The sequence below is a fragment of the Tasmannia lanceolata genome, unplaced genomic scaffold (assembly GCF_043159265.1).
Source record: "Tasmannia lanceolata isolate RefF3 unplaced genomic scaffold, GAP_Taslan_0.1 ptg000044l, whole genome shotgun sequence".
NCBI lineage: Eukaryota > Viridiplantae > Streptophyta > Magnoliopsida > Canellales > Winteraceae > Tasmannia > Tasmannia lanceolata.
In genome coordinates this window covers 16,456,050-16,468,577 of record NW_027518721.1, presented here as the reverse complement: position 1 = coordinate 16,468,577, position 12,528 = coordinate 16,456,050, and the positions used below count along the sequence as shown (strand labels likewise).

General features: G+C 41.9%; 1 protein-coding gene across 4 annotated transcripts; it reads right to left on the bottom strand.

Annotated features, from left to right (window-relative positions):
* LOC143863275 (uncharacterized) lies at nucleotides 1-12,087 on the bottom strand. Of its 4 annotated transcripts, none has more exons than XM_077373958.1 (3): nucleotides 9,521-12,087; nucleotides 1,228-1,576; nucleotides 1-665 (listed from the first exon to the last, which is right to left on the bottom strand). In XM_077373958.1, exon 1 carries the CDS (start codon nucleotides 11,758-11,760, stop codon nucleotides 9,853-9,855), a length of 1,908 nt encoding a protein of 635 aa, XP_077230073.1. In that variant the 5' UTR covers nucleotides 11,761-12,087; the 3' UTR covers nucleotides 1-665; nucleotides 1,228-1,576; nucleotides 9,521-9,852. The 4 variants fall into 4 exon arrangements, with proteins under 4 accessions (XP_077230073.1, XP_077230074.1, XP_077230072.1 ...); XM_077373959.1 differs by having other exon boundaries at nucleotides 1,228-1,555; XM_077373957.1 differs by having other exon boundaries at nucleotides 1,228-1,535.
* Nucleotides 12,088-12,528: the final 441 nt, after the last annotated feature.

The following is a 12,528-nucleotide window of genomic DNA, read 5'->3' as shown; positions in this document are numbered from 1 at the left end:
TGCTAAAATGAACATTAGCTTTATCATGATTTTGTCCTGAAACCCAAAATACAATTCTTCCATAACCAATCCATGTACCAAAAGTATATCAGTGTTCCATTTACAAGAAGTAGAAGATGGGACCCACCCAAAAAGCTATTTCAGCATCAACAACAATACACCAAAAAGAGTTAAAACATGTAGAATGTGTAAAAAAAAAAAAAAACTGTCAAATAAGCAGTCACCAAAATCCAAAATTAGATCAAGTATGTACCCTTTTGTGGTCAGTAAAACATCAATAAACCAGTCAGTTTTTACTTACATAGCGGGTGAAGTTCTCTCATTCAGCTTTCAGTGGAGCATCTGCAATGGCTTCAATCTCCTTCCTGCTCTTAACAACATACCTTTTCTTGGTGTCAAAGTCGAGTTTACTCAAGTCTTTTGCAATTCCCATGTACCCATATAAAAGCAAGTCCCCCTTCTCCACCTTCACTTCACTGCCACCATTACTGTCTTTGGAAGCAACTCGCCGCAACTCTTTCCTCCCACGTTTGTTTTCGACATAGTATTTGTGTAGCCTTCTGCATCTTTCAGTCCAGGAAAGGTTCCTTTGAACTTCACTAACCAAATGCTATGATTTGACTTCCCACAACAAACTTTGGCTTTTCCTCCACCAAAGCCAATCTCTGCAACCAAAGAAAAAGAAAATGACAACAAACAATTGCTAAAGAGAAATAGTAAATTACCAGAACTGCATCGATTTTTAAATAATTAGGAAAGAAGAAATATCAAGATGAGCGGGCATTGGATGCATAGGCTCAACTAATTTGAAAGGAAAAAAACAGAATTTAATTTGTTCTCGAATAAATACAATATAATGACCACTTTTAACATCTAGAAAGATCTGTCATTTATTTATTTAGAGAATTATGGTCATACAATTTGTGCTTTTGGAAAGAAAAAAAGAAGTCAAATATGTCCTACTTTCATGTGTCGAAAACCCAAGAGTGTTCTAATCTTGCATGAAAAAAATATGGGATGTCACCAATCATTCCAATGGAAGCTCATTTTTGAAAAGTTAATAATAGGGAAAGAAAAAACTAGGATAACTAGGGATGCTTTAGGTACTTTCAAAAGGCCGCATCAAGAAAATGAGAGATATATTCTTTATCGCTGAGGCCATTTTTCAGTACTTCAACAATATTGTTAGAATTAGTAGAATGGGTTAAACTAAAGTGAGCTGCAGACCTCTGAGTATCTCCTCCATCTTTTCATTTGTTATGACCTTCCGTGCATTGGTGTTCTTGTTTCCAATGGAACTGTTATGAATGATTACGAGTGGAGGCCAGAGAATGAGGTCCTCCTTTAGAGCTGAAGCTTCGATAACAGGCATGGATTGATATAGCCTCCTAATGTCAGGAGCCACGAGACTGTTCCATCCCATCATAACACACAGCGCTTTGTGAAGACCCAAGTGATCTGTTCTTCTTCCAACCTTTAGAGAATTGAATGCATGGGTTACCAAGCTGTGGGTGTCCACAAACTCCTTTGAGTGGCTGAACAAATGCAGATCGAGCTAGCATTGTTAGAAAGACATCTGAGTTCAGGAGCATGATGAATATCATCAACAACAGTGAGGGATATAACGGAAAAAAAAAAAAAAACAGCGGGGGATATTAACGAGATATGAATGCCAAGGTGTTTTGAAATTTGAGTACAATAAACTAAGGAAGCAGGATTCTTCCCTGGGAGTGGGGAACCGCAATTCCCCGGTTCTCGAATCCAAAACGGGAATCTTCTCGAATCCCAAAAAATTGGGAATCTCGGTTCGGATTCGCCGGAAACCGTGGGAATCGGGTTTATGATTCCCCGAAAATGCGATTCCCATTTTTGAGAACCGCGGTTTAATGTAATGTGAAACGCGATTTTCCGGCGATTCCCCAAAGATTCCTTGGCAATTCCCAACTCCCCAACGATTCCCGGCGAATCTCCGACGACTCTTCGACGACTTCACGATTCCCGCTTCGGACGATTCTGAGAGCTTTTGATTCCCGCTTTCGATTCCCGTTTCGATTCCCGCTCTGGCAACTTTGCAATAAACAAGAAAATCACAACCACAAGCACCAATGCACTCTGGGCAGAAACCTCTGGGTCAGTCTTCTAAATACTCCTAGTTTTGCAGAACCTAAAAGAGTTATTTTAATGCTGCTTAAAATCAAGAAGGATATCTTGAAATTTGAGTATAATAAAGAAAAGAAAAAAAAACGGACTAGCCAGGCAATATGAGAAGAAAATCTTTGGAATATTCTTCTTCTTCTTCTTCTTTGCAGAATTCAAAGTGTTCTTTTAAAACCATAATTCAAGGAGGATGTGGCAGATTCTGTTGCCCCGTGTTTTTTTTTATGTTGAAACAAGAAACTCCATATTCTTTTTTTTTTTTTTGAAAAGTGACGTCTATTGAAATTAAAACATTACATCCATGGGGAAAAGATGTCCCCCCCAAGAAGAGTACAAGAAAAACAGGAGGGCTCTTAATTACAATGCACCTTCGATTAGAGTAAACCTACTCCAGTTCTCCATGTACAGCAGATACATCGCCATCGATTCCAAAATAACATCTTGTTTGGCCAATAGATCCCCCTTTTCATTGGCAAATCGTCTCCTATGTCTGATTTTAGGACAAATTAGATGGACCAAATCACGAATCCTGCAAGATAGTTTTGGATCCCCCAGGGTCCCTTTGACTTCTCTGTAGCCCATGTGATTACGTTTGCGGAATCCCCTTCTATAATAAGTGGCCCTAAACTGTTTGCACTTTGCAGAGTACCATTTTAGAACAAATAGGAGTGCCCTTACCTCAGCCTTGTTGGCATCACAAATGCCGATTGGTCCTGAATAGGTCATTACTGTATTCCCATTGCTATCCCGAATAATGCCACCTATTCCAGCCTTTCCCGGATTCCCAATGGAGCTTCCATCGAAGTTCAATTTCATTCATCCCATCGGAGGTGCCGTCCACTTCGGGGATATTTTGTCCATGCCTTTCTTTTCTAGAATAGCATCCTTCCAATTTCTCAGGATATCGCTAATCCCATAAGCCAGGGAGAAACTCCATATTCTTCATATGGATGCCAGAAAAACTCATAATCAGGTTTTCGGAGACAGCGTGATGCAGCACCTTGAAGACAATTTGATGAAAGTGGAGAGAAATAGACGAAATGGGAGAGAAATAGAAGAATAGGGGAAGAATAGACGAAAATAACCTGAAGAAGAGAAGAATTTAGGGAGAAGTAGAAGAAGAAGAGAAGAATAGACGAATTTAGGGAGAGAAGAGAAGAAATCAGAAGAGGAGAAGAAGAAAAGACTAGAGAGGAGAATCAATCTTTATTCAATAATCATTCAAAGTTACAAAATAAACTATAAAGAAGCCTATATATAGGCAAATAAACAACCTAAAAGATAGAAACCTACTAAAATAAGAATTCCTAAAAATAACATGGAAAATAAAATCCTGAAAACTAAAATAACATGGAAATAAATATCTAAAAGTCCTATTGGGCAAATGTGCCTCTTATTGGCCTACTATCTTCATCACAACGCTTTCCATCAACTGGTTACAACAATCCCATATTTTTTTTGTTTCTCTAGCCCCACAAGTAATGACTCCACCATAGCTGAAGTATCCACCACCTAATTGATACTCGCGTAACTAGAGCGTATGCCTACCACCTCCACATTGATGGTGATGCAATTAAAAATGCTATTTAAGTTAGATATGGAAGGATAATGGCTTCATGTGGTGGTTGCCGAGCTTGTGACCGGATAACCATTCAAAAAATAAAATGGCTTCATGTGGATAGAGGAAATCCCAAGTAAAAAAAAAAAAAAAAAAGAAAGAAAAAAAGAAAGAAATTCCAAGTATTTCTTGATAATATAGTAGGTTTGTTTGTTCTATATTACCAGCAGCAACCTTTCTCCCCGTCTTAATTCAATTCTTCCAATATATCCCTAAGGACGTGTGGTGGCTGCTCCCACTACAGAATAGATCCCAAGTTTTTCCATATATCATAGTAGGTTTGTTTGTTCTATTACCACCAGCAACCTTTTTGTAAGTCCTAATTCAATTCTTCCAATATATCCCTAAGGACAAGTAAAATCGCCTAGATATGGAAGGATAATGGCTTCGTGTGGTGGCTGCTCCCACTACAGAGGAAATCTCAAGTTTTTCCTGATATCATAGGAGGTTTGTTTGTTCTACTACAAGCAGCAACCTTTCTCTACGTCCTAATTCAATTCTTCCAATATATCCCTACGGACAAGTGAACACCACTAGATATGTAAGGATAATGGCTTCGTGTGGGGGTTGCTCCCACTAAGGAAATCCCAAGTTTTTCATGATATCATAGAAGGTTTGTTTGTTCTATTACCACCAGCAATCATTCTCCCCATCATAATTCAATTCTTCCAATATATTCCTAATGACAAGTGAACACCATACTAAACAAACTGAAAGTGGGCACCAGCTAAGTAAAAGTATCTTCTTCCTTCTTATCTGAACAATGACTAGAGTATTATGTCCTTTTTTTGCTAAAATGGTGGCAGAGTACTTTATTAAGAACTGAAAAAAAAAACTATAGAGCTAAACAGGGGGCACAGATCACCCCACACAGTGACGATCTAGATAAACCCTTTTTGGCAAGGGAATCCGTAGTTACATTGGCACAACGAGAAGCAGCAAGAGAGATGAGAGAGCACGCCGGGAAGGTGCGACCAAGCAAGAACAGTGAGAAGGGAGCTCATAGTGAAAAAGAGAAAGCATGAGATATGGGACGAGATAAACTCCAAAGAGCATTTTCACCTTTTCAGAGACCTGGCTTCCCCTTTCTGCCTTTTGTATCACTTCCAACATTTGCTTCCCGCTCTGGCAACTATAGTTAGAACATTATTATTTTGTGAAAATGGTATAGTTAGAACATTATCTAGAGCTAACAATTTAACAGACAACATTAATGAGTTGGTTATTGAGAGGACTATGAGGTCAATGCTCAATGAAATTATAGACAGCGTAAAAAAAAGTGATAGACTTAAGCCTTGTGGCAGTTTCACGATCCATTTTTTTTTTTTGGAATGGTAATTGATTTCATTAAAAACACGAAAGACCGAGAAGGTTATACAACGAAGGAAACGAAGGGAAGATTACAATGTTAGACCCCTATGGGGCAAATGGAGTAGAATTGTCTAGGGGGGAAGGAAATCAAATAGATCCACTCTCTCCCTAGAGATACCCTCTCTAGCTAATCTATCGGCCACACCATTGGCTGATCGCATGATATGAAGAAATGAGATCTCCGATGCGCCAACCCTATCTTGAATTTCATCAAAGAAGGAAGCAAACCTCCATGGGTAAGAGTGTGAGCCTGGAAGCGATCTAATCACGTTTAGATAGTCCCCCTCAACCACCACCTTGTTCAAGTCTTCATTCTCAAGAATCCCTATCCCTTGATAGACGGCACAAACCTCCACTTCATTTGAATTTGCATGCCCTATAGGACCTGCAAAAGGCACATCTCACTGTTCCATGCCCATCTCTTAACACTCCCCCAATGCCAGATGGACCAGGGTTCCCCATACTAGAGCCATCCAAATTGAAATTTAGGAAGCCTGAAACAGGGGGCTCCTACTCTTATACGACCTCTGGGAGTATCTCTACAACTTGAATATTTCCTTCCAACCATACCACAAGTCATGTGCTGATACAAATCTGAAGTTTGGAAGGATCTTCACCCATGAAATTATGGTAGCAATCACTTTATGATACAGAAAAAGCGGCATCTGAAATATTTCCTTCAAAGCTTCATTTGAATCTGCATGTCCTATAGGACCTGCAAAAGCCACATCTCACTGTTCCATGCCCATCTCTTAACACTCCCCCAGTGCCGGATGGACCAGGGTTCCCCGTACTAGAGCCATCCAAATTGAACTTTAGGAAGCCTGAAACAGGGGGCTCCTACTCTTATATGACCTTTGGGAGTATCTCTACATCTTGAAATATTTCCTTCCAACCATACCACAAGTAATTTGCTGATACAAATCTGAAGCTTGGAAGGATCTTCACCCATGAAATTATGGAAGCAATCACTTTATGATACCAAAAAAGCGGCCTCTGAGTATCCTTTGAAGACGCGCGCATTCCTCTATTTCCTCTTTAGTTTCATGATTCAAATTTCTAGGTAAAAACTACAGTTTTTCCATACAATTAAGCTCCCAACCTTATTTGATATTATTAGTGATGTATCTACGATGTCGAGGAATACAGAAGTAACAAATTAAGAGCGCTTTCATCAGCATTCCGGAACACTTTACTCACTTGAGGAACTAATCATGATGTAGTTGAGCAAAAACTACACGAATCGCATACAATAAAAGATTGTAAGAAGAAAAAACCTTCTAAACCTCCATCAAGGCATAGAGATAGTGAAATGTCAAAAATATGCATGCAATAGTCAAAATGGCAATCAACAAGATAATCTACCTTTTTTTAAAAAAAAATTTGACATTTTTTATTCCAAAAAGTGCCAAATAAGGGACAAGTTGTCCCCTGATAGGCTAGAACCGTACCACCCCTACATACAGTAGGATTAGCTTACATATCCGTTATATGCTACCCATCCCCATTCCCCATTACATTACCCAATAGCCTAACTTGTATCAGATCCAACAAAAGTGCCATATTTGTGGGCCCGCGAAGTCATAATACGTGTCCGCCATGCCACACAAACTTCTATACCCCTGCCCAGCTGGTGATTTCGATTTCCAAAAATCCCGCTTGCTTGAAGACCTAGAGCTATTGCGCGCCCCTAACCGTACACGATAGCCATTTCTTCTAATGTACACCAGGCCATCTTCTTCGGCTGCATTATCAAAGAGAGAGAGAGAAAGGAAAAGAGAGAACCAGTAGACTTCTCCGGCAACTATCCCCCCCCGGCACCATCTCCTACTCCACGGTCACCACCTCTGGTCCCTCCTACATCTCTTCCACAAAAGCCATCCATCTCCACCTCTGAAACCCACCCACCACCTCCATCTTCTTCAAGATCTAAACCCACCTCCACCACAGCCCATTTTCGTCATCCCATTCCGCCATTTTTAGATCAATAACCCATCTTCACCACCTGATCTCCGGCGGACTTCATCCCGCACCACTGCCAAGCCCTGATGTACCCCCATTAAGTCCGGCCTCAATGGCCTCCCGACAGCCTCCACAGCTTCCATGTCTGATAATCCACGGCCTCCAGATTCGGCCTAAAAGGGCCTAATGACGGACTCCAGACCGCCTTCATGGCCTCCCACGGCCAGATCCGGCCTCAATGCCTTCTCCCGGCCTCCACAAACTAGATCCGGTCTCTCGACACCCTCACTCAATGGCCCTCACCACAGATCCGGTCTCCCCATAGATCCTTACAACAACACTCGGTTGTTGCTCAAGATGGAGTCAAATGGTGATGTCCGACTGAAATAGAGGTTGGCGTAGATGGGCCGGTGGTGGTTATGAGGTCCGGATCCGAGAAATAGTGGTCGTATTGGTGGCATGTGAATCCGAGAAGATCCCCAAAATGCCAGAACCCCTTTCTTTGTGAAACCCTCATTGAAAGATCTTCTTTGCAGACACCTCTCTTTACTAGAGACGCACTCCGGATCTGTTAGGAATGGCCGGCGGCGATGAAGGTCGAGGCTGCGGGGATGATGGTCGGAAGTGGCCGGATCTTCCTCGTCTTCCTTATCTTCTCTATTTGCAACCCTAGAGAGAGACCCCTTAAATCCCCATCAAAGAAGCCTTTGACTCTCTTCTTCTTCTACTTCCAGCTTCTTTTTCTCTACGCAAACCCTAGCAAAACTCTCTACGCAAAACCTAGCTCCTAATCAAGCCTTTGATTAGCAGTGAAGTAGGAAATGGTTTCTTCCGGGAGAGAGAGAGAGAGAGAGAGAGAGAGAGAGAGAGAGAGAGAGAGAGAGAGAGAGAGAGAGAGAGGGATTTTCGCACCAGGCAATGAAGATAATATAGCATGCTATATTAACTAGCTCCCTAATCTGCCATATGATGCATAAATCAAAGTGCAAGGTCAAATACCAGTCTAAGTTGGATAATATAGCATGCTATTGCCCCATGTATGCAATCATCCATCATATAGGACCAAATGATGCTGACATTCTCACAAGTTGAGCTCCTCTTCTTATCATGATGGTGGGATTATTTAGGGGTGCAACTCGGGCAGGTTGGGTTCGGGTTGAGGCCAACCCGAACCCAACCCGAGCAACCATTTACTCAACCCGAACCCGAGCAGCCCTTTTTGCCAACCTGAACCCGACCCAACCCGATTTTAAGCTTAAAAAACTAAAAAAATTATTAAAAATTTCGAGTTGAACTCGGGTCGGGTTGCCCAAGCCCTCAACCCGAACCCGACCCGAACTCCAGTGTGGTTGACAAAACCCAACCCGAACCCGACTTGAACTCAACCCAACCCGAGTTTTTTCCGGGTTGAACTCGCCGGGTTCGGGTTGAGCCCGCCCGAGTTGCACCCCTGGGGATTATATAATTTGAGGCTTCGACTGGAGTTGTTCACATTTGAAAGTCAGCGAAGGTGTCCTCTACACTTCCCCTATGATAGCAATAACATTGTCCATTCAATTCCAAAGAAGTCCTTTAAGAGATGCTCTGCAGTCATGCAGCTGGATTCCAATCTATGTCCGTTACTAGTGGCTTAAGCACACAAACCAAGTGGACAATCAATGGTGTATGATCTAATTATGCTGATTACAACATCAAGAGAAGGCATCAACAAGGAGCTAACCAAAAGATTACTTCATTGATTGAACAATGGACTCTTGTGTGGCATGAATATGCCTCACACTTGGATGGAATCGCATTGGGCTAGTGGGCCTTGTGTTCGATTACTCGTGATGCAAGCAGATCACAAGAAGTGGCCTTAAAGTAGTGCGGGGCGAATGCAAGCTAGTAGCATAGGTGGGCTCGAGTTGCTTGTAGTTCGTGAGCATATACAAAGAGACAAGAGGTGTCAAGCGTTGTATTCGTTTTTCCAACATCTAAAAAAACTTCGCCTTGCCTTGCAGTTTTCCATTTCATCAGAAAAGAGGGTTCACTTGAGGACTATGAACCATTGGATTTTCAGCATTATCCTCTTTCACATGGGATGACTACTTCTTAGGCATCCCTGCCACAATATTCTTTCAAAGTTCAGAACTCCACAGAGTAACAATCCTTCAATAACTTGCTTGTAACTATAACAAAGTCAGAAACAAAACTCAAGAGATAACATCCTTCTAAATTATATAGAAGTGCGACTAACATTAGTCAATGCTCACTTGATCTAACATCAAAGAGCAAGGATCCTGATATGAATCCTGGAATTAATCCTAATGGCTGTAGACAACTGATAAAATGACATGTAAGTAACTTTTGCATCAAAATATAGGGAGGGTAAAGTGTTCCACTTAAGGAAACATCACAAATTAGAAGACAAACCTGCCACATGCACTGCAAAGCAGGTTACCAACTTTTCCTTGCTCCTGATATCTTCTTTGCTGAGCAGAGTTCTCATTCAGCTGCTTAGAAAACCGAAGGAAGGCACTATGAACCTTCTGGTTGAACTCCTCCGAACCTTCTGGTGGATCAGACTTCACATGAACCACTGTATCTTTTAGTGGATCACCAATATGTGCATTCAGACCGCCATGCCTATATTCATTCGCACTGCCATGCCTATCTTCTACAGGCCCTTTTCAAAATTTGTATGGCCTTTGAAATTTTTGTTTTTTATCTAATGAGAATGAACCATGATAAAATGAGGGGCCAGATCACAAACGCCTTTTTATGTTAAAATCTCGGACACCAGGAAGACGGGGTTCAGTCAAACCCCCTTGGACATGTACTGGTACATCTTCAGATGGAAGCCAAGTATCAGATACAGATACTATATGCGAGCCATAAAAAAACCTCCCAGGAATTCTACTGACTCGCTCTTCACCGATCCACTGCTCATCAATGCCACTAAGCTGCCGGATTCGTCCAAAAGTATTCTGATTATTTGGTACTGTGCTTCTTGGGTCATGCCTATTCATCTCATCTGCAAGATATTTTCTTTTCAGTGCCCTCTCGGATGGGTCATAAACACCCATTTCCTCTGCATTAGACCTCCGTTGGGAACTTGCATCAAGTCCGTACATATCCAGATCATGTTCTGACAATGGTGGACTCTTTAATCTTCCTTTGTAACCCATGAGACCCGGATCTCTTCCAAAATGCCTGATTTCATTTTCATGAGATGTTTTTGTTCCAAACTCGAGATTGGTGCTTCTAGAACCATGAAAATCCTCATGCCGATCCATAGTCTGTGGGGTTCTATTCAAATCTTGGTATTTCGTTATCGGATCTCTTGGAAGCGAATGGTGATCCCAGAAACCACCTTCTCTCAGATTTCTACTAGAAGTTTCAGCAACATCAACCCTGTCTCCCACACGATCCATGAAAGTTGACGCTGACAGCTCCCTATAAGGACGGTCTCCTCGACCACTTGGCTGCAACTTTTTGTATAATTCATCAGAGAGAAAGCTTGCATCCACCCCGCCTCTTCGACCGAGTTTGGCGTAGCCGAAATCCCGAGACTCATCCCTTGCTGGACTAAGTGGGTCCCTCTGGTAGGATTTTGGATCATTTGAAGGCAGCTTGGAGCCATTTCCAGATCCAAAGAGTTTTGCACGACCGTATCCATCGGAGTCCAAAGGATCAGAGAACTTTTCAGTGCTCACACCAAATCCGCCAGATAGTGAATACAGACCGTCTCTATATGAACCCGAGAAGTCTTTCCTTCCAAGACCACATGAGGTACTCCCATACGCCTTTGACTGTGATGATCGCATCAAATGATAAGAAGACTTATTTTCTTCTTCGTAAGATTCTCTCACGGGCATTTTATTCTGATGTACATGATCACGGTACCGAAGGTCTTCATCCTCATGAAGACCAATATTCAAATTCGCGGAGGATGACAGAAAGTGACCACTTACTTTGCCAGAATTCAAAGCAGGGCCAGATGAATAACTCGATTCTGGAGGCGGCGTAAAAAAGCTCCTAACTGTCCCATTTTCCAAACACATGGATTTCTGAACTAGCATACCATGACCATCAAGACCCGAAAAGCCATTCCCCAAAAAATCCTTATCTTCACTAACTCTAGAAATACTATCACCTCCCCTAATGCCAAATTGCTCTATGTTATGGTTTGGTTTGATATCCAAACTCGCAGAGGGGTCCGGAAAAAAGTACTCACGACTGCCAGATGACGAATCCCGCAATGGAAAATGGTCATCAAACTGTGACCAGTTTCGTAGTTTCCCAGAAGGGGAATGTGGCAAATGGCTTATGTCATTGCCAAGGCAATCAATAGCCAATCGCAAATGGCTTATGTCATTGTCTCTATTGCCATGGCAATCAATATCCAAACACCTGTTATAGTCTATCCTCATGTAATCGTCTCTATTGCCATTGGAATCGGAATCCAAACGCCTGTTATAGTCTGTCCTCTTAACAGAATCGCTCCGAGGATCACCACCCAAATCCATTCGAGTCCTTTCGCGCTCCAGAGGGCTGAGACTCCGGGGTCTACGATTCAAAGGTTCCTCACCGTGACTGCCATGGTTAGGGTTTGTACGCAATTTGGATCTATGATCCCTAATTCTAACACCTCCAGGCCTTCTAGAACGCATCTTCTTGACTGAGCAAAAAAAAAAAAAAAACCCTAACCCTAGAAAAATTATCCCAAACCCTAGAAGAGCTGTGACTGAAAGGAACCGCAGCACTGAAAAATCAAAACCCTAACCCTACAAAAATATACCGACACGGAAAACGACAACATTAGATAAAAGAAAAGCCCTAACCCTAGAAAAAAATCATTGAGGCAGGAAGAAAACCTTTGCATCCGTTACTATCTACCCTAAACCTAGAAACAATTCAAGGATTGCACCAAGAGAATTGATGTATAGGATTTTTTTCTTTTTTTTGTCTTTCTCTATTTCCTTTTTTTTGATAATTGAGCTGGGGTTAGGCAAGACCCCTACCAGATTTGATTAATAAACATAGACGAAATTACAAAAGGGGGCCTGGAACAGAGCCAAGCAGGGAAGAGGGCACCCACCCAAATACAAAAACGAAATCCAGAAAAGATAAACTTATAACCGAGGATGTTTGAATTCCGAAGAGTCTAGAGCCATACAGTCCAGGAGAAGAGGAGAGATGGTAGGAAGGTCCAGATCTTCACCTTTAAACGAGAAATCAAGTTTTGAAAGGACATCAGCCACTGCATTCCCTTCTCTCCAGATATGGGAAGCTTTCCAAGAGTGGAAATTCTGCAACGATCTTCTTATATGTGCCAGGACAGGGATAGCCTTCCAAGGGCATTGAGCGTTGTTATTAATAATGTTTACCGCCAGTGATGAATCCGATTCAATCCAAACATTTTTAAACTTATGTTTTGC